A 21,457-nucleotide genomic window follows, 5' to 3' on the forward strand; every position below is an offset into this window, starting at 1 on the left:
ATTAAAGACTGATCAATGGGATAAATTTGTTACATATTTTTATTTCCATGATGTGCTCAAAAAGAGTGTATAGGAAGTTAAAAGGACTTTTTTCTCTTGCCTCCAGCTTGCATGAGGTTTGTATGAACAGTCCAAGAGAATGAGTTTATGTGAATGCTGGTACAACCGCAAATTAAGATACAAAAAGGGTAAGAAATATTTTATATGGACACTGCTAGACAGAAGAATTGAATGAAGATAAGCAGAATTTTTATAAAAAGATTTATTAAAAATAAGTTCTTCAAAGAGAAAAAGTGTGACATGTATATACATAAAATTGTCAAAAACTTTATGGGGCTTATAATACAGTGTATTCCAAACTGAACAAGAGACATTCACTTTTTTTTTTTTTTAGTATTTCATGCTTATTGGAAGGTAACAGCATATGGGAAGAAGAAGAAAAAAAAACACTTAACACACAACCATTACAAGCAAAATCTTGAAACTGAGGAGTACTTGTAAAGACGAAACTCAGTGATCAGCATGATGCTATTGTTAAATACAGACACAGAAACCAAGAGTTTATGAATAGCCTTCAGTTGACACGGTTTACCTGACAACTGCTAGCTTCATTTCTACTGTGAATTAACAGATCTTAGCAAGTGGCTTTGTGTTCTATAAAGACAGAAGTATTTTGGGGACAACAAAATACCACCCAAAACCAGGTAAACAAATGCCTCTTTTTCCAGCTCTGCTGCAGTAGATATCAAAGATTTCTTCTTAGGAAAACAGTTACACAATTGCTAGTTTTCTCCTTTAACTCCCCACATCTCTAACAGCCAGAACCACAAAAATAGTTTTCTTAAAATTATTTTATTTTACAAGAATGTTTTGCACAAAAAGAGACACGACAAACTAACACTTGATTCTGCATGCTTCAGATGACCTCAGCTTCTCATACTCAGAGGTCTTATTTAGAACTACATCCTTTCAGTTGTTTCTCCTGAAGATTTCCCGTTTTTTAATGCATATATACAGCTAGCTGAGAAGTGTGGTATTACAAATGTAATTGTAATTACAAATTGTAAATTGTAAATTACCCATCCTTACAGCAGAATTCATTCTAATCTCAGATGTATGCAGGACTTACATCTTTAGATCTTCGTAGCATCCTCTTTAGTCCCATAGTTTAATAAGACCATCCCAGCCGCATGTAATAACTTTAGATGTTTCGTGTGGATGCCACACTGCACCGATGCAGACTTTATCGTGTGCTTTTAACCTGCTGTAGAGTTTTGTTGTCTTCCAGTCCCAGATGTTAAGTTTTCCATCTGCATCTCCAGATATCACATAGCTATATTAACAGGATTAAAATAAATGCTGTATCATGTGTGAAGACTGCATGTATTATAATACTTTTACATTGAGCAATGGGAAAGAGCTTCACCCTGTCTGACAGGCTGCAAACACACCTACCAAAGAATTAGCATTCATGCTGTGCTCTAAAGCGCACAAGTCCTGCGGAAGGTGATTCATCAACTGTGAGGTAAATGTGCTAAGCAATGCAATTATACCATACACTGTGTTACTGGAACTAAAGAGAATACATCAGCAAAAGAGAAAGTGCCAGAAGTTTTTCTAAAATTTATAGACACTGCTCTCCACTTTTTCTTCCAGTTTTGCCAAGGTTGTTCTCCAGTTTTTAAAGTAATGAGTATCATATATATGCAGTGGTAAATGTATGGGCATATTACTATGTAAATAGAATGAAAAAGATGGTTCTCTGCACGATAAATGAGGATACCCACACCATACCTGCAAATTGGGAAAACTGGGCAAGTCCAAATCCCAGGTATCCTGGACAAGTGCATTATTGTGGGAACAGACTCTGTGCTGCAGACCATGTGCAAAAAGAGCCAGAGGCAAGTCAGAAGTGGAAGCCTCCTGTGCTGCACCAGGGCAGGGCAAAACAAGAAGAGTCTCTGGATGCTTTAACAGCAGTGTAAATCATATTTGCAGAACGGGGAATCTGAACTACACGGACTGTTTTCTAAATGTCGCTCAGAGCTGAGTATAACTTAGTCCTACTGAATGACAAGAGCAAACTTTCCATCCTGCTGCTTGGCTAGAGAACTCTGTCCGATGCTGAGTTAATACGGTGGCTCCGCATCAATGAATGTTGCAGAGGATTTATAAAAAAATTTAGTGTCCGTGCTGGCAAGTTTTAAGACGAAGGTCATTCCCACAAAAACTTACCTCATGTCAGGCGAAAAGTCCACTTGACAAGCGTAGCCAGCTACCATGTGACCTTTGAAAACTTTCTTTTTGTTTAATCTGAATCTGTTCTGAGCTCCAAATATCAGAATTTGGTTATCCATCGACTGGCAAGCCAACCACTTCCCTACAAATGCAATAAACAAAGGTGGTATCAGAGTGCCGCATCCGAAGAAACAGACTTGACTGGAAAGTTTTAAGAGATCTTTATAACTTTTCTTGCACTATCTTACTCCAGATTTTCATTATGTATCAGGGTTCTAGGTAGCAGCTGATACTGCTTCTACCTGGTACAAAAGCCAAGAGGCAAAACCGTATGTTTGACAGGATTTGGGATGCCTATTCCTACAAAATGCGCTCAGGACTGTAGAAAAGCTCTGGCTGTTATAACAATGTGCTGCATCAACCCCATTGACTTACTGATAAGTTTTCAAGATACTGAGTAAGCTTGCTGGTGCACATAATCAAGTCATCCAGATGAGGCGAAAAAAAAACCATCTAGCTGCAATCTATTTCATTACCTGTTTTGTGGGTACTCCATGATCCTGACCTTTTATTTTCTTTATGGAAAGAACTGGTCTAAGGTAGGCTCAGGAGTTTTAAAATTCTCATAAATTTTTGCAAATATTTAGTATTCTCTGCCCTAATGGAATACAATTTAATAAAGACATTTTAGTGAAAGAAAAAACCCCAGGTTTTTCTAATCTTACATCTGTCTATTTCTTTTTGTGTCTTGGCAGTGCATTAACTCCTGCCTGAGAATCTACTGAAGATGATGTGCTACAGAACATCATAGAACAGAGACTTCTGTCCTGAACTCTGTATATCGTCACTGCCTTTATATTGTTTTATGTAAACAGTGATAACATAGAATCATAGAATGTGGTGACGTGACTGTAAATCTGACCACACTTCCAGCCACTAGCTTGGAATTTCAGGGTATTCTTCAGCCTCCCCAAGAAACAAATCAAGTGTGTAGCCGATGCATGTTATTCTCCTCTTCTATTTTTTAAAAGGTCTGTTTCCTGCATCACTCAGGAGGAAAATTTTAATTGATGAGATTCATAAATGAATGCCCCTAAGCACAAAAGTTCCACATCTGTAAAATTTTCAATTTACTTTTCTTTAAAGGAATCATTCAACTCCAAAATGATGCATGATGTGCCTGGCACAATCTGCAGCATAACTATTCCGAAAGAAGTTGTTTTATGTGATATTGGATTATTTTAGGTCAAGATAATCTTAGTAAATGTGACAGGTGATGTCTTGAGCTGAAGAGATGACTGCTTCATCCCTAACATCATTTACTGTCACATCTCAGAAATCAAATACTCAAACACTGGCCAGCCAGAACTGGAAAAAGAATGAGAAATCCAGTATTTCAACGTGGAAGAACAAGATGAACTGAAAAACTGGATCAGAATACAGCAAGATGTGCAATTTCAGAAAGAGAGGTTGACATAGGCCAGCTTGGGGAGCTAACATTTTTAAATGCAGCTGTCTTTCTCCAGAATCTTCCTTTTATATTAGAAACCCACTTCTATTGTTATGATTAAAAAATATATACTGCAAAGCAAATACAATTTGATGCCGATAGCTGGCTGAAAACGTTAGGTGTGCAACAAGTTGATCAGCCACTACTCAGCGTAATGGGACAGTTAACTGTAAATCTGGCAACACTTTTATAATGTTGACATTAAATCTATTTCATTTTGGCCAAAAAAGATAAGAGATTTTTGTTCTGATAGAAGGATTTTCACTGATTACTAGAGGCACTAAATCCTTATCCTCTTTCAGTTTGATTCTAATTGAAGAACATAAACACCAGTGAAACATTAATATACAGACACACTGACATAATTTGGGATTTCTCTTGTACAGGAGTTATTTGAGCTATATACGGAACAGAAAGGAACAGCATTAACAGGATCACGTACAACAGCACTTTCTGCTTTAACGGTGGCACCACAAAGACTGCTGAACTTGCTTAGAACTTTGCAGCCATCGTCAGTTCCCACCATTGTTTATCTTAGTCTTTTAAATACAGCAAAGAGCACATGGTAGCTCTATGAAAAGAAAGAGTCCTTTTGCCCTGTCAGGATGAAGATGTAAAATTAAATTGATATAGTTATCCTGATATAGCCCTTCATTTTGACATACTTCTTGATCTTTAGTATCAAAACCAGATCCAGTCCCATCTTGGAATAAATGCACACACTGGTTTGGGGGGGGGAGTGTGGGGTGACAGCGGGATGCAACACGGCAACATTACAGAGATATAGTCAGTAAGACATGACTATGCAAACTAGGCCTAGGAAGGCAGTAAAGTGTTAAACCTACCATTTGGAGACAAAGTCACGGCTGGCATTGAATGCATACTTGGCTCAGCTATGTACTTGAAGTCTACAGGAATGTCCCTGCAAAAGGAAGAAGTATGTGTTTTACAAAGACGTGGAGATGTTCCAAAGAGCTGCCTCCAGTCAGCTGATTTACTCCGTCACTGAACCACAGAGAGCGTATGCTGGTGTCCAAAGGAAGAATGTGCAAAAGCTTAAAAATATTATGAACGCCCATCTAGGGAGCTCCAGCTGTGGAGCCATCTACAGGATAACCTCTGATAGAGTACATTTACCCTAATCACATGACCTAGAGTCTAAAGCAGAATCACAATTCCAATTGTTAAGAGTAAAACTGTAACACAAAGACACTCTATTGCCTCCAGTTTAACTGCAGCTCCTAAAAAATTCTTATATAGGTAGCAAGAATAGACTGATATATGCATCTACGTTATTGGAATGTCTTACTGGCTTGAGTTTTAACTAGAATATTTCTGCCTTTTCTTTAAAAAGAAAAAAAAAGAAAATAGGATTCTCTCTCTCTCTGACAATGCCCTCTTCTTCCCGATCTCCCCAAACGGGATACCAACCAATTCCAAATGTACACTGCTGAACTGAACCTTGAACTCCCTGGTCTTGATTGCATACAGGACTGTGCCAGTGTATGTTAAAAACAGACACTGGTATGTACAAAGGCCCAGGGAAAAAACAAGTACAGTCTAAGCCTTACCCTGCAGAACTGCCAAACAGTATATAAATTGAATTACTAACGGGTTGTGCGTATTCATAGTATTCCTCATACCCTACACTAGAAGACTGCTAAAAAGGGAAGGCATGCGCATGTCTTTCTCATTAAGCAGAAGAAATCTCCAGCAGAACATAGATTTGATTAATGTATTCAGCAGAAAACGCATGCAAAATGTTCTGTAGCAACATTAATTAATACAAAGGGGATGGTTATGACTTCATTGTTTAATTCACACTGTAGAAGAGCTGCTGGGACACAATCGGAGCAGAGAGCGTGGGTGGCTGCCTTGTACTAGTTGATGGAGCTTTGTTGGATGGCAATACAGTTGACATTAGCAAGGTAATTACAATTCTGTTTTATTGTGGAGTAAGTTATTTCCTGTCATCATGTTAAGCAATGTGCACATGGACAGCAGGGTGAGAAGCTGCTCTGTTGTCAGGAAGCAACACAAATGCCCCTGAGAGTTAAATGTTAATAGCATCTACCCTTCAGAATAAGAAGGACAACCCTGTTAATACACTCTGTGGATAAGAGCATGCACAGGGATATGTGGCTTCCAAACAGGCACACCTAAGACAACTGTTGGACAGTAAACCTGCAAAGGAATAACAAAGTCCACATAATCTCTGAGGCTGACCAACATGACAGTACAGGTAGTGCAGCCCCCCCGTGCCCCATTCCACCCTTTTGCATCAATACCCAAACAGCTTCAAAGCCCACCTGCAACAGGACCTAAGGTCATCACTGTGGTAAGGCCAGATCCTGATCAGCTCCCACCATCCAACAACCCCTTCAGCCCACAGTGGCCACCTGGAGTCCTCAGTGCCAGGTAAAAGCAATCCCACAGGAAGCTCCGTTAAAAAAAGGTCTCATCGCAGAAGATACATCTCCAATGCTGAGTTGTACTGCAGTGAGGAATTTAAATGCAGCGCAGGTTGTCCTGCCTTCTCTCCCTTTACATATGAAGGCAGGCTCATCTACCACAATTTATTCAAGACAGCTCTGCTTTATGTTGAAACCTACCAGACACACTTAGGACAGCGGCAGGATACACTGCATTAAACTATTAGGCAGAATAGAGAGATACATTTATGTTTCACATTTGCTTCCAGTCAAATTGCTAAATAAGTAATATCAACCTGCTCCCTAAAAAAAAACCTCAAAAAAGAAAAATTACCAAGAAAGATGCTGTGATGGTTGCCTGACCTCAAAACTCATGCGATATATTTTTTGTTCAAATTTTTCAATTTAAAGATCTTCAAGTCCTTTCCCCAATTCATAGTATTTCAAGGGCTGAAAAATTTTAAATATCAGAAGTACTAGCTGCTAGCCAAGATTTAGAAATGTGGTACTCTGGGGTTCTAATACAACTTCTTCCCCAAGCAGGAGAGAGAAAAATCCTTTTAAAGAAAGAAGAGGAAAAAAAAACAACCCATAAACCCCAAACCCAATCCAATCCAATTTTGGGATCTACACAGCATGAAGAGCTTCCCTCAGGAGACTACAGGATCTTTACCAGGAATGATGGAGAGAAAAGGCCTGCTGGAGGTCATAGCTTTACAGAGATGACAAAACTAAGCTACCGCTGTACAGTTCTTGCTTTGCTAGCTGACTTGAAGGTAAAAGGAAATAAAAGCCTCCAAGGTCAATTGCCCAAATAATTTCCCTGTTTATCCAACTAGGATCAGAGGCAGACAAAGACAAAATAACATTTTGCATTTCTAGAAGAAAGAACGCAGAATATGATACCCATGCCAACTTTAATATCCCTGCTGTAACGATACAATCACATGAAACATGAAAGCAGACAAATGTTAAAGTGCTCCGATTAGGATTCCTAAAGAAACCATTTAATCTGCAAGTGTCTGTGCTATACTTGCAGTCTGAACTTTCAGCAACCAACCAACAGCAATTCAGCGCACAGCACAGTGAAATCTATGCACGGGATGAACTCTTGGGGAAAGGAAATTTAAATTCTCAGGGGAGAAGGTCCTCACTGTGATGAAGTCTGACAAGGCATCCCATTACCAGCTCTGGCCAAGTCAAAGCGTTTACAAAACATACTACAAAATTCCTCTAGACAATTGCAACTAAGCAATTAGACCAGCTTTAATTACTGGCTTTTAAGGCCATACTCAAGTCTTAATTACTTCTGCTTTGTTTCTGTAGGATACTGAAGAAATATTGTGCTGAAGAACATATGAAGAAACATGCCAAAAGGTGAAGTAGCCAAATCACTCTAAGTTGCAAATAATTTTCCTGATGAACTTAAGAAAAAAGGATTTGAGATGCAGCATGAAATAATTTGCCATGGAAGCTTTCAAGCTCCAAAAGCTTCCGTAGTTAATATATTAACTTAGTTTTAGCGCATTGTAAAAATCCGGATCTTGAAATTATAGAAATATGCCTACAGACCAATTAACATATATCATGGCAGGCTGTGGAGAAAGGTTTTCAAGTCATGCCTAGGAAGACAGCATTACATTTGCTTTTTATAAAACCAAAAAAAATCCCCGATGACTGTATTACAGAATATTGCCTACAGTCGAGTTCCCTATTATCTGAACAAGGGAGGTCTTTCTTCATTCAGTGTTACCGTAATATACATTTTTTTTCTTCAGTACATATTTTTTTCTTCAGATGGAAAAAACTTCTGCTACTGGAACAATTGGGTTGCGATGTTCCCATGCCAGAACCTTTTTGCCTTTCCTGCTCTTCCCCACTGAGTGACTAAATCCACCCACTTTGCTATTTATTTCAGCCATCAACACAAAGCTCACAAAACAAGGGCAGTTCAATCTCAAGGAAATAACAGATTTGTGCAAGTGAGATCCTCGACCCACTTGCCAGAGAGGAGACACTCCTTACCAGATATGATATTGTAAAGATTTTTTCTTTTTTGGAGCTCAGTAAATACACGGGTCTAATTATGAAATACTGAACAGAGGCCCTCTTGGAGTGACATATGGTGACAGCATTACTTGTCTAGCCTAAGTTTGGGTTCCCAGACTTTGGTCATTACCACTGCTGCTACTGGCAATGATAGCAGCCGATCACAGACATTCTGAAGGTTTTGCTGGCTGCTTGGGTAACGTTCCAATACCACAGATTGGAGTCTCTTGTCTAGGTTTAGAAAAAAGAAAAAAAAAAAAAGCTAGGAAGAAACTGATTAGTCACAGAGTGGTTGAACTAGTATCCATATTGTGCAACAGCTTTGCATGTGTGAATGGCAAAATGAAATGGATACCTAAAGAAACAGGAGTGATTATTTCAAAAAGAAATTTGAAATCCTAGAGAAATCTTAAAAGTCCTAAGCTGAAAATCTTAGTACCTAGAACCTCAAGGAAAACATTTCAGATAGGAGAGATTTGGTTTCTACCCAGATATGTTAACAATTGGAAGCCATTTAAAATGATGTTTTTATGAATTTCTTAGATAGACTTTCACTTAATCATACTGTGGGTATCAATGATTGCCCCAAACCCCAGACTACCAGAAAACCAGAAACGAAGCTATACTAAACTAGCTATTTCATACATGGGCCAAATATTATATAATGCTATGCATATCCAAATTCAAAGCTTTCAAAGCCGACACACACTAATGTAACAGAGCAAACATTTCTTTTAAAGGTTAATTGAAGGGCTAATACACCCTAGAGGAAAGGAGAGAGAACAGAGATCATTAATAGAGTGCAGTGTGCTTCAGGCTGACAGGGCTTATGCTTTTCTTTGGGGAGAAGGAAATCTGTGAAGTGTCTCAAGCACTAAGCCAGGACGGGTTGGTTAGTATTCAGGAATGTGATTGGAAGCAACTAGTTTTAAAGATTAAAATCTCTAGAGAAATTATTCTAAAAGATACAATATTAAGATAAATTATTAATAATTGATACTAAAAATAAGTACACCCCAATGCACATATAAAATCTGCGCTAATAAACCAGATGCTATTTAAATCATTTTATTTTGCATACAGTGATTTAGGTTTTTTAGGCTTTAAAAACACTTTTCAAATATTGCAGTGCAGTAGGGCAGTAAGCTAGGGATGGTAATTCGCTATTAGACATTAAGAATGATTTCAAACACATTGATAGTATTATACTAAGATTTTGGAAGGGATGTTTCCTTTCACTGGACAAAAATGTTTAAGAACTATGACCCACGCTAGACTGAGTGGCAGTATGCAGGAGTTTGCAGAGTATATGCCCAACTTCAACAGTTATCAGAAATTAGCAACATCAACATCTGGACTGTTCTGGTTCTACTTTATTGTGAAATGTTTTAGCTACTGCATATGTAATTACATAAAAATTTGTAGAAATTTAAATTCAGCTCTTCCTCAGCTATCTAGAACTCAGAACACTTCAGTGTGCTATGTATACTTTTAAAAATAAACTCTCTTCTCAAGTTTCCTCATAATATACTTCAAGTTAAAATTCAAATTTTTAAACTTACCATTCCCAGACTCTTAAACTCTTGTCATCAGATGTACTCACAAACCTCCTATTTTCATCCACAAACACAATGGTGTTGACAGCTCCCAAATGCCTATCGTATTCCTGCACAATCTCACCACTTCGAATATCCCACTACAAATAAAAATGTCAGAATAAGACCTTGTTTGTTACTAATGATCACAATTTTTAGAGGAAGAGACATTAAGTAGACATACCTGCACAATTTTCTTATCTGACATTCCTGCAACAAAGAGATTTTGTTTATCTTCATCAGGATTGAACTTGACACAGTAAGGAACCTTCCTGTTTGTGAATCTTGAAATACATTGCCCTGCAACAGACAAGCCATTCATAGTGCATCAGGTTGGAAGTTCTATGAGATGATTAGTTCTTTGCAGATATTGATAAAACCCGTTCATTTTAGTTATACTTCACTAACAGAAGGAAATACTTGTTTTAAAGGTCTGTGAGAGGATTAGGATAGAATTTACCCTGCTCTTTGATTATTCTTTCTTCCACATGTTTGTATGCATGCACCTGTATAAACACATACACCTACAAATTGTTCCATACCTTTATTACAGGTTTCCAAACAATATAACTACTCAATACCCTGTACGTCATCAAGGACATCAGGACTGGTCAGGCTATCACGAGCTGACCACTGTCTTTGCAAAGCATAACCTCCTTAGGATCAGAGGTCTTCTTGACAAAAGACAAACTTGGGCAAGAATTCCTCAATCCTAAACTAGAAAAGGATAACAGTAATCCAACTGCAAACCAAACCACTGACCTCTTCTTAAGCCTCAGCCGTAAATACCCCAATTACCTGTTATCCGTAATTTACAGGAGCCTGTTTTAATCCAAAAGCTCAATACATTTTTCAGCTGTCTAAATAACTGAGTTCAGACTTAAGTCCAGAGAATTTGACTTACACCTTTCTGGCTGTCACCTGTATGAGACTAGTGACACTGCTAACCAAAAAAGCTAATGTCTTTTTCAAACGTGGAAACTTCCTGTCTTAGGAATAGACTTAAGTTTAAGAGAATACTGAAATCCTGTATCTTTTTAGCTTAAGAAGCTATTTGGAGCGGAATGTTACAGAGCATCTCCCAGGCAGTTCTGTGACAGCATCAGCCCTACCCTTCACTACCTATACCAGCAGCTCAATTTCCACCACCTTTTCTTATTTGAAGTGCTCTTCAAGTTCAGGTTAACCAAAAGATCAAGCAATGTAATTCTTCAAAATTAGGCATATTTAGGTCTAAAGTGTGATTTCATTACTTAATTTTATGCCTGTAAATGTAAACATGCAATTAACTGATTTGGTAAAATCTTGTCTTTTTGCTGAAAATTGTTCTAGCATTACAAATAATTATCAAACATCTCAAATAAAAAAGTACATGAAATACAGGTATAGAGGTAGTGTCACTTGCACCATTACAGACAACAAAACATTTAGGAAAAAAAGACTATTCATCCTATAATGAAAGCCTGAACACTGAACTACGAGACAAAATTGAGGATAACTGGAAACACCCGGACTGATAACGTATCTTGATATTTACTATTAATTAAACATAGTGCCAAATAACAGCATCTGCAAACACAAGCCTACCTGTTTCAGTGTCCCAGAGTTTAAGATAGCGGTCATATGCAGCACTAAGAAACCGAGTGCCAGCATTATTAAAACAGATGTCTCGAACAGCTTTGCTATGTCCTACAAGATAGAAAAAAATGTGATTAAAAACTTTAATCCATTCATGCATTAAGGGGTTTTTTTTTTTGAAACGTTATTCAAGTTAAATGCTCCAGTCTTTAGCATTGCAAAGAGAACAAGGAAATCACTTATTGAAGTTCTTCATGAGCACTAGCAAAGAATGATTCAAGGGAGAAAGAAAAAGTAACTCCTAAAGAATGATGAGAGCAAAACCCCCAAATCCCCACACCTCTAAAGCACTGGAGAGAGAAACAATAGCATTGCACAGAACCAACCACTGTGCATCATTCATAAATTGTTACACAAGCAGAACTTTAAGTACTGTTGGCTTCAAAGATTGTTCTGGTCACAGCTAAGAGTTGCAAGTTTAAAACACTAATAAAAGCCAACATCTAATGAAAAAGAAGAGAGACAAACAGTACAGGCGATAAATGTTTCTCCTTTAAATGTAAAATCGGAAAACAGGTATGAATTATAGGAAATATCAGATCAGAAAATTAAGAATGCTTTTATCTCTTGTTAACCTTGTTACCCCTCAACCTCAATCTGACCACTGCATCAGACTTGTAGGAGATCTCTTTAGTTAAAATATTGGCACAGTAACTTAAATATAGCAAAATAGCTGGTGAATCTGGTTGATAATAAGGACCTTTTAAGTAAAACTGTCAAACTGTTCAGAAAGAACAGTCTATTGAAAGAGAACCTCTTTTGAGCCATCATCTTTGCCACACTGCTGTCATCAGAAGTATTAGGTGAAAAAAAGACTTCTTTGTTGTTGCTCAACATATATTCACTCAGTGTTCTAGAAATGTTCCCATTTCAAAAGGAGAATCAGCTGCTTTTGTTCAGTATTCAAGGCTGCTAAGAAGTTTATATTTCTCTCTCTCTCAGCTATCTGCTTTATAAAGCACCTGTTACATGAACAAAGATGGCACCTGAACCTAAAAAAAAAAATCCCCATGCTTTTGCACTAGAAACTCATCACAGAAAAGACCACCTATTTAAGGTGCCATCATCACATCATGAGATGCCCTCACTGCATAAATACAGAGGGCTGCCGTTCTCAACATGAAGATGGGGCAATTTAATTTCACAACTTTGCCTTTGGAAAGGAGTCTTGCATAAAGTGTTGATGACTGCAGTACACTAATGATTTTGTTTAAGGGGTCGTCAACATTAAGTTGCTTGGAATAATGACAAAGGTTCACTAAAAACGTGCACCTTTTTCAATTCTTATTGCCGAGATCATACTGAATACCATTTGCCTTGGATGCCTACAGGTCCTCTCTATGATAAATTAATAAGCTAACTTAAAGTATATCCTTCCATGAAGTTGTTTTAAATATACATCAGTTTAAAAAAAAAAAAAAAAGACTATTACCAATAAATGTTCGCAGACATCTTCGATCACCGTATACTTCCCATAGCTTGGAAAAAAAAGGGATGGGGAGAAAAGATGTCAATTGTCAAACAATAATGATGTTGAAATTAAGTGCAAACATATATGCCAACATCTTTTAAGAAACTAATTACAAACATATGACATCTACCGATTAATCACAACTATCTACCCAAGAATTCAGAAGAATGCTGTCAGCTTCTTGTTAGCAAAACCCCCTTAAAACAACAAAAACCCCCATACCATAGTCCACTTTAAAGCCCTAAGGTTTTGCTAGTTAAAAAAAATAAATCATCAGCTTTCTAATATGATGTATGCTGGACTAAAATGAGATTAGTTCAAGACCACACATGCTTTGGTAAGACACTTTAGCAGAAACCAATTGCTATTTGTAAAACTAGGCTTCTCAGAAAATGACTTATTATAATAACAGAGGCGATAACCTGAGGAACTTGTGACTTTCTAAATGCTATTACTAAATGATTAACACTGTTCTAACACCCACAGTATTGCGTATTTTTTCTTTCTTTCTTCCAACAAATTTATAATTTAAAAATCAAGTGAGAAAAAAAAGTAACAGAAAAAAGGTACTTGCTAGAAGTATCAAATGTTTAAGTATTCTAAAATGCATTTTCTGTATTCAATTATGGTATAAAATCCATACACGAAACCAGAAAAAATAACTCACCTTAATTTTGCAATCCATAGAGCAAGACAACAGTATATGCCCAGAGAGAGGAAACAATCTAACTGCACTGACACCCTGTAAATAAGGACATAATTAAACAGTAAGTGGAGCATCTAGATATTTGCTCAGTTCACTTGCCCTCTTTTCTAAGCAAAAAGCTAAAGCTTATCTTCATAAAATATACAAATACTGTATCTTGAAAAGAAATAACCTATCCACATTCCATTTTAGAAACAGCGATGCCTTCTGAACAATTGTCATTGGCAACAAACTGATTTGCTTCAACAGCTGTATTTATACCCTCCTTCAACACTCACACCATTATTGTGGTAAACAACACAGAAATACAAATTATGGGTTTGGGTGACTGTTTCTGTATAGCGAGCCTTTCCAGCTGGGGCAGGTGAGGAATTTTTCCACAAAAAAAAAGTTTCTGGCCAGCTCCATTTCTTACATATACTACCAGTGGCTTCTACCCACTGCACTCAAGATTCCCTGGGCTCAGCATCTTCCCATCTATCTGCATTTCAGGTACCAGAGTACCAGAGGAATTCCAAAGAATCAGGATGTACTCATAGTGTGATGTGCCTTCTTTCAATTTCATGTCAATTACTCTATTCATATTCCATCCAGTTCCCCCCCCCCCCTCCCAGTGAGAGTGGGGTGCTTTATCCTCTCTATTATTGTCTACTTATATCCCCCAGCTTTTCTAGATTTGTTAGCCCATCTTTCTTTTGCATCTCTTATTGATACTGTTACTCATCTCTTGTTTGAAGGAAAAGGCTCTTTCATGCATCAGTCTGTTTTAATAGGATAATAAGCAGAGGAATGACTAGAGCTTTGGGGAGGAGATGTTATTCTGGAAAGCACTGATAGTTGCAGCTACAAGCTCTTTGATGCAGCAATCATTAAAGAAGAATTCAGTTGTGACTCAACTAAAAAAGGGTAAAAGCTAAAAGTGTTCCCCGTGTCCTCCTTTCTTCCATCTTTCAGATATCATTAAGATGCTGTCCATTGCAGCACAGCATATTCCCTCAAGCAATACTGAAAATTAGAGACAAAAGAAGCAGGAAATTGAGTATAAACTTTACAGATCTGATCAGTGAAACACTTTTTTAATACCAAAATTATGGACATAGTTATGGGCTCTGGCACAAGAAGAAACTGTAAATGTTAAGTAGCATCATCAAAGAAAACTGTTAAGAAGGCACGCCTCTCAAAGGTAATAGCTGTATTTGTGAATCCTGTAATGCTGATGCATCACAAAACTAATGTAACTTTTCATAAGTTTGATAAGAAATAGCTCTTAAGTACTTATACTGTGAAAAAAAAAAAAGCATTTTCAGGGATCTCTAGAATTAGCCTTACTTTTATTCACGTGGTAGTTTAGGAAATAACTCCAAATTCCACAGAAGTCACTGAATATTTGTCCCTCTAATGGAGGTCAGGAAGTCACTACATTCACGAAAAAGTATATGCAGGCAAATACCTTGTGTGAGCACCTAATGCATCCAATTACACGCATAATGTGGTAAAGTTTTATAGAAGTTACTCACTCCAGACACACAGTGAAGTGCACACTCACAAACACGACTTCCTACCTTTGTATGTCCAGACCACACATGGATTTGTTTCTTTGGAAGATAGCACTTCTCAGGTGGCACTGTAGAACGGAGATTAACTCCAACATCTTGCGGGACGTGAAGATAAGATCTCCCCTGATAGTCATACATTTCCTTAACTGAAAAGGTAAACACAGAATCCTGAGAATCCAAGAGCCTGTATTTTAAGAGGTTATAATCTTCAAAAGGCTCAACAGCCACACACAATTAAGATTTTTCTCAACACAGCTGCTCTGCTGTGAAGTGTGTGTGTGTGGGAGAAAACCCCACTTCATAGGGCACAGATGTGAAATCTTATTTGACATCAGTTGGGCCCAAATTAAGTAATTTCAGCAAAATCTGCTTGGAATATGATAATATCAATATTAAGACAATCTCTCCCCTGCACATCTTATCATCATCAAAGAGCAAGAGAGTTCCTCAGGCCAATAAGAGTTTGCTTACACTAACTCTGTACGGATTATAATCATAGAATTGTCTAGGTTGGAAGAGACCCTTGGGATCATTGAGTCCAACCATCTACCCTACTCTACAAAGTTCTCCCCTACACCATATCCCCCAACACCACATCTAAACGTCTCTTAAACACATCCAGGGATGGTGACTCAACCACCTCCCTGGGCAGTCTATTCCAATGCCAATAATGTGCAACTCTAACCCTGGCATTTGCTTGCAATTCACATTCCAGCCAGGTCTGTGCTGGGTCAGTCACATAAACAGAATTACAAACTAGAGAAAAATAGATCCATTTGGCCAATGGATCCAATTATTGGTCAGCAGTAGCCAACAGCTGCTCTTTAATGAGATTTAAGAAGTGACTGGACAGTCAGACATGCAGGGATGCATTGTGCATGGAAACGGATACTTCACAGTAGACTTGTGTTGGAAAATCATGACATTAACCTGTGCATGGATTAATTTCTCAGTTTCTGGGATATTGTTATAGCAGTTTTGGTTGTACAAGTGATCTCCTGCAAAGTATCCCTGTTTACACATCGTCTACAAAATGGCATATTTCAGGAATGTTTGTGTTTGAGAAGATTAAAGTTTATCACTGTGAAATTTTACGTAGAGACCATGAAAAGTTGGATACAAAATAATTATTCTATAAGCAGGCTCGGTGGCTAATATTTCAGGTTTGTTATGCTCATTGCTATTCAATAAAAATATTGTTGTGATCTACTATATATAAACAGCATGAAGTACTAATGTCAGCAATGTATATCTCATAGCCACTTCTTTAATGCGTATAAGAAAGGATGCTCCAGCTTGTGCGTGTAAGCCTGCCTGTAAAAAGAGAGAGTGGATTTACCTATCTGTGCCAAGCAATATAAGGCAGGACTGTTTTGCATGCAGAGTTGAAATAATAGTTTCAAAAAAATCACTTAATTTTACTTACTAACCAAACCATTTTCTTTGCAGGTACCACACGCTATAGGTTTCCATAGGGTAATTATTTGATACACAATTATTCATAGTATGACAGCAAGAACATTTCCATTAAGAATTGAGGAAGTATAAAGTCCAAGTGATTTTCTAAATTGTGAGTAAGCCATAACTCAAAGCACTACCTGCTGATGAAATTACCAACACATAAGCCGGCAGTAATTCTGAAGTTGAAACTAAGCCAAACTCATAGCTTTACAATGTTTGCTCTGTAAAATAGGAAAGGGATATATGTGTCTAGTACCATTAAAAATAAATAAATAAAACCAGTACCCTGAAAGATGACATTTCCACACTGCTCTTCACAGTATGAAGTGGAACTAGTCCAAGTTTATCTCTTTCCCTGTCCTTTATTCTTATGCCTGTGAGCGCTATTATCTCTAATACAGAAACATCAAGGTGCCTCAGCAAAACTGCTGAGGCTGTGTGCCATCCTTACTAATTAACACAGCAGGCAAGAAAACACAGTGAGCAAGAAAATGAGAACAGGCAGGAAGATGCCATTACCGTGTAATATAGTCTTCTCCTCTCCAGGTTTATCATCTTCTAGTTTTCCTCTCTTCTGCCTCTTAGCTGTTATTTCATCCAACTCTTTCTGTTCTTCCTGGAAAAATAAAACACGATCTTGACTTTTAAAAATTCAGCGTTCAGAATCACGTAACAAAGTCCAGAACTGCCCTACTGTTTAGTTACTATTAAGAATACATTTATTTGCTGAATGAGATTAGAAATATTTCTAAGCATCAGTAATACCTTATCAAAACCAGAATAACGTAAAAAGTGATGTATGCTGAAAAGCATGGAATATTATCTTTTTATTCACAGACTACAGCTAAGCATCACTGACTGAAGAAAAAGGATGTTTGTTGCTTGGAGAGGGGTTTTCTTGAGGTTTTTCTGTTTGGTTTTTTTTTTTATTTAGTTTATTTTTTTTAAAAAAGTTTTACTTTCAGTTCTTTTCAAGCAGCTACTGTTTATAAACATCTTTTAATTAGACTCTACACACAGATACAATTAATTTTATTTCCAAACATCCTTGCAAATAATTGAATGGAGAATATTCAGAACACCTTATTTGGACAAATTACCTGAAACGTTTCTATCACCCTAAAACATAGCACGTACCTTCTGCTTGGAAAAACTACTACTGCAGCTGAATCTCTATTAAAACCACTGCAATGTACTAACAATTTGTACCTATTGCATTAAAGTAGTACTTACTTCTGATGGTTTGGCTACTTCTTTTTCATCAACATACTTTGCCCATGGTCCCAGAAAACCATCAATATTAGATGCGTCATTCTCCTTGAATTTCTTCCTTTTTTCAATTTTCTTTTGTCCTGTTTCAAACACTGTTAAACCTGAAGAAAGAAACAATACACTGCCTAGCTGCCAACACAGAATACAACATCATAGGTCATACCATAGTCAGTTTAAAAGAAAAAAACACCACCACCACTCCTTCTAATACACACAGCAAAACAGAAAAAACATTTGAGCAAAATTGGCCAAAGTATCACTGACTTTTCTAACTATGAACACTGCTAACTATGTACAGTAACAGAGGAACCACTTAAACTGTGTGTCATGGTTTGTTCGAGTATTTAACCATGCATGTACCCATGCATTTTTTTACAATAAGTCTGCAGACTGTATGAATGCATCAATTTTCATACTTTAAACAGTGCAGTGTTTGAAAGAGTCCTAACAATTGGCTTTTGATCCCTCCCACCTCTCTCAGTTTATAAAAAAAAAAAACAACCCCAAACCCAAAATAAGACAAGTCTCCCAAAACCCCAACCCTGTATTTTAATTTAGTAAAAAGTCATGGAATCAATGGTTTGGCTTGAAAGGGAGGTTTAAAGGTCATCTAGTCCAACCCCCCTGCAATGAGAAGGGACATCTTCAACCAGATCAGGTTGCTCAGAGCCCCGTCCAACCTGACCTTGAATGTTTCCAGGGATGGGGCACCTACCACCTCTCTGGGCAACCTGTTCCTGTGTTTCACCACCCTCGTTGTAAATTTTTTTTTCCTTATTTTCAGTCTGAATCTCCCCTCTTTTAGTTTAAAACCATCATCCCTTGTCCTATAGCTACAGGCCCTATTTAAAAGTCTGTCCCCATTGACAGACTTTTCTCAAAACCATTAAGTATAAATATGGGATAAAAAAAAAATTAAAGTTAAAAGATATTGAAGTAATGACTTAAAAGTTTTTCCAAAGGTTGTATACACACAATTTTCAAACAATGTTTTCCTACAGCATCAGTAGTATTCACTTAGTGCAAAGGAGCCAAAAAAGAGCTTTGTATAAGCACGGGGAAATAGGCAATGTAAAAATTACAGATCATATGATAGAATTGTACATTAATGAAGTTTTCTTAAAATAAATTACTAATAATTCCTTTATGAAAAGGTTAGGTTTTTATTTTTGAAATTACTTCATCTTAGCCATTTCTGACTAATACCTGTAGCTGCTATACCAAAATAAGTCTCTCTTCTTTATCCTACTTTGGAAGGAAAGAGTGAAATAACCTGGGGTATATTCTGTGGGAGAGGACACAGAAATAAAGAACCTCTGTATACACATGTGAATAAGATGCTAGAAAAAGACATGCAAAGGAAAGCATAACTGTAAAGCTTACACAGGTAGAGTTTTCCAATGCAAATAAGTCACTTTGAGTGTTAAATATCTTGTATCAAAGTATTAATTACAAACCCCATGCCTCTGGTAGTCAGTCCTCCCAGTGGCACGCTATGCCTTTACCATTTGGCAACCTTCCAATGGTTTTTCTTTTCCAAATAACCCAAACAGCTTAACTCTGCTAAACAGAGATAACACGCGGTTCCCAACAGAATGCCAAAGGTTGCATACAGAGCGATCAGTTTGCTACTGAGTACCACAGTTAAGGCGATTAAGCCCAACATACAAGTATCCTAATGCAGACATATGACAATTTTAGCTAAGACAGAATTTAAGAGGACCAAAAAGCTCTGTTTCAAACACACAGATCAATTCATGTGCAATTTGTGTCATTGCACATGCTAGGTTCCGATTACAAATCCTGATTTGAAATTTGACATAATGACAGCCTGAAATATTTGCTACTTCAGGAAAACAAAGCCCCCCAGTATCTGTCTTTCCTCTTCATATTACAATTGCAACACATCTTCATTTATTGTGTCTTTGGTCATGGGTAAGTCTCATGATTCCTTTCTTTGCCAATACCTACTCCATTTCTTAGTGAAGAAGAAACAGAAAAAAATCATCAGTTGCAAGTAATTTACATGAGATTCTGAATTATTTACCTTGATTTTTTTCAGCTTCTTCCACAGAACCAATATATTTGGTAGCAACTTCAGGGTTATCTATAGAAGGATCTAATGCATAACCTAGAACAAGAGGAGAAATAAAATACTGTTATTTCAAGTTTTTTAGTTTGGTACAACTTTTATTACTCTCTTCCCCACAATGTTCCATGATTTTTTTTTTTTCCTGTTGGGTCTCAAGGAGCTAGGGTGAGGAAAGCTTGACACTTTGAAATCCCATCCACTTTTCACTTGCCCTGGGTGCTAGGATTACTAGAAAATATTACCATGAGGTCCTTGAGTATGCATCACTGCCAGAATGCTTAAGTTTGCGCAAGATAGAAAAGTAAATAAATATTTTAGGCAACAGTTAATGTAAGATGCAAAGGGAGCATAGTCACAGGGAGCAAAGTCACAGAATCTTTCTGGTGGGAAGGGACCTCCAGGGGCCCCTGGCCCAACGCCCTGCTCCAAGCGAGGTCAACACTGAATTCAGATCAGTTTACTGTAATACAAACATTAGATTTTGAAATGCCATAGCAACCTCTACTTCTTGTAACATGACATAAGGAAAGACTAGCTCAAAATCTTATGTTAGCGGAGTGACACGTGATTTTAAACAGATGCTGCTTTAGTTCGGGGTGCTGTTCCTTAGTTTGCGAAGGCATTAAGTCACACTGAAACCAACCGGTTGCTGCCGCACACCGAGAGCCCTCCGGCTGCAGCAGCAGCCTCTGGCCCCGCAGCCCCCTGCCCTGCCCACTACCTCCGCTGGGTCAAAGTGAGTGCTACTCATCTCTGGCAGTCCTGGGGACGGCAGCAGCTGGAAGAAAGAGGACAGAGATGCGGAAAAAATGAAAGCAAATGAAGTTTTCTAGGGCTTTGTGCATATTCTGTCTCCCCCGGCAGAAATTATTTCATCCCCCTCCTGCCAGAGTTGGGAAAGCTTGTTCCCTCAACTTGAATGCAGTTGCTTTAACTAACATGGATGGTATCAAAGGCAGCAGCAATGGCCTTTAATTTTTAAAAGAATTAAGTATTCACATCTTCATTTCCTGATTACAGCTATTGAGTCTTGTTAAAAAAACCCACAAACAACCAACATATAAAACCTGCTGCATTTACTCTTATAAATAATTTATAAAATGTATCAGCATTTCATAGATATTCAGGATATTTACAATTTTTGATACTGAGATTCTCATTTTAATATGCATATCTTACAGTTTTTCTCCATTTCTCCTGAAACGAATAGCATGATCTTATGAGAATAAGATAGACAAATAAACTCATCTAGTTTCCAAGGAACAGGTGCACCGAACAGTTACTGACCACCATGGCTTTTTTTTTTTTTTGGAAAGACTGCACCCTGGTGGACATATCACCAATTTTTATTAAATATTATTCAAGTGACAAAAGGTCTCTTGAAGACCCAATGAGAATTTCTTTGTATCAGGAAGGTAAAAAAAAAAAGGGGACGGA

The 21,457-nt window shown here is 37.5% G+C and overlaps 1 protein-coding gene across 1 annotated transcript in view; it reads right to left on the bottom strand.

Moving 5' to 3' along the window:
- Positions 1–253: 253 nt before the first annotated feature.
- The window catches only part of CDC40 (cell division cycle 40), a gene marked incomplete at its 5' end in the record, with an annotated part of 42,975 nt that continues 21,771 nt past the window's right edge, over positions 254–21,457 (bottom strand). The window contains 12 exons of the mRNA XM_082481428.1: positions 254–1,333; positions 2,236–2,380; positions 4,594–4,670; positions 9,792–9,925; positions 10,009–10,124; positions 11,412–11,513; positions 12,895–12,940; positions 13,601–13,675; positions 15,202–15,341; positions 17,176–17,272; positions 17,890–18,029; positions 19,976–20,059. Coding sequence (XP_082337554.1) covers positions 1,156–1,333; positions 2,236–2,380; positions 4,594–4,670; positions 9,792–9,925; positions 10,009–10,124; positions 11,412–11,513; positions 12,895–12,940; positions 13,601–13,675; positions 15,202–15,341; positions 17,176–17,272; positions 17,890–18,029; positions 19,976–20,059 — 1,334 coding nt within the window. The 3' untranslated portion in view covers positions 254–1,155. The remainder of the gene's footprint in view (positions 1,334–2,235; positions 2,381–4,593; positions 4,671–9,791; positions 9,926–10,008; positions 10,125–11,411; positions 11,514–12,894; positions 12,941–13,600; positions 13,676–15,201; positions 15,342–17,175; positions 17,273–17,889; positions 18,030–19,975; positions 20,060–21,457) is intronic.

The sequence above is a fragment of the Vanellus vanellus genome (genome assembly GCF_965231255.1).
Source record: "Vanellus vanellus genome assembly, chromosome: 3".
Classification (NCBI taxonomy): Eukaryota; Metazoa; Chordata; class Aves; order Charadriiformes; family Charadriidae; genus Vanellus; species Vanellus vanellus.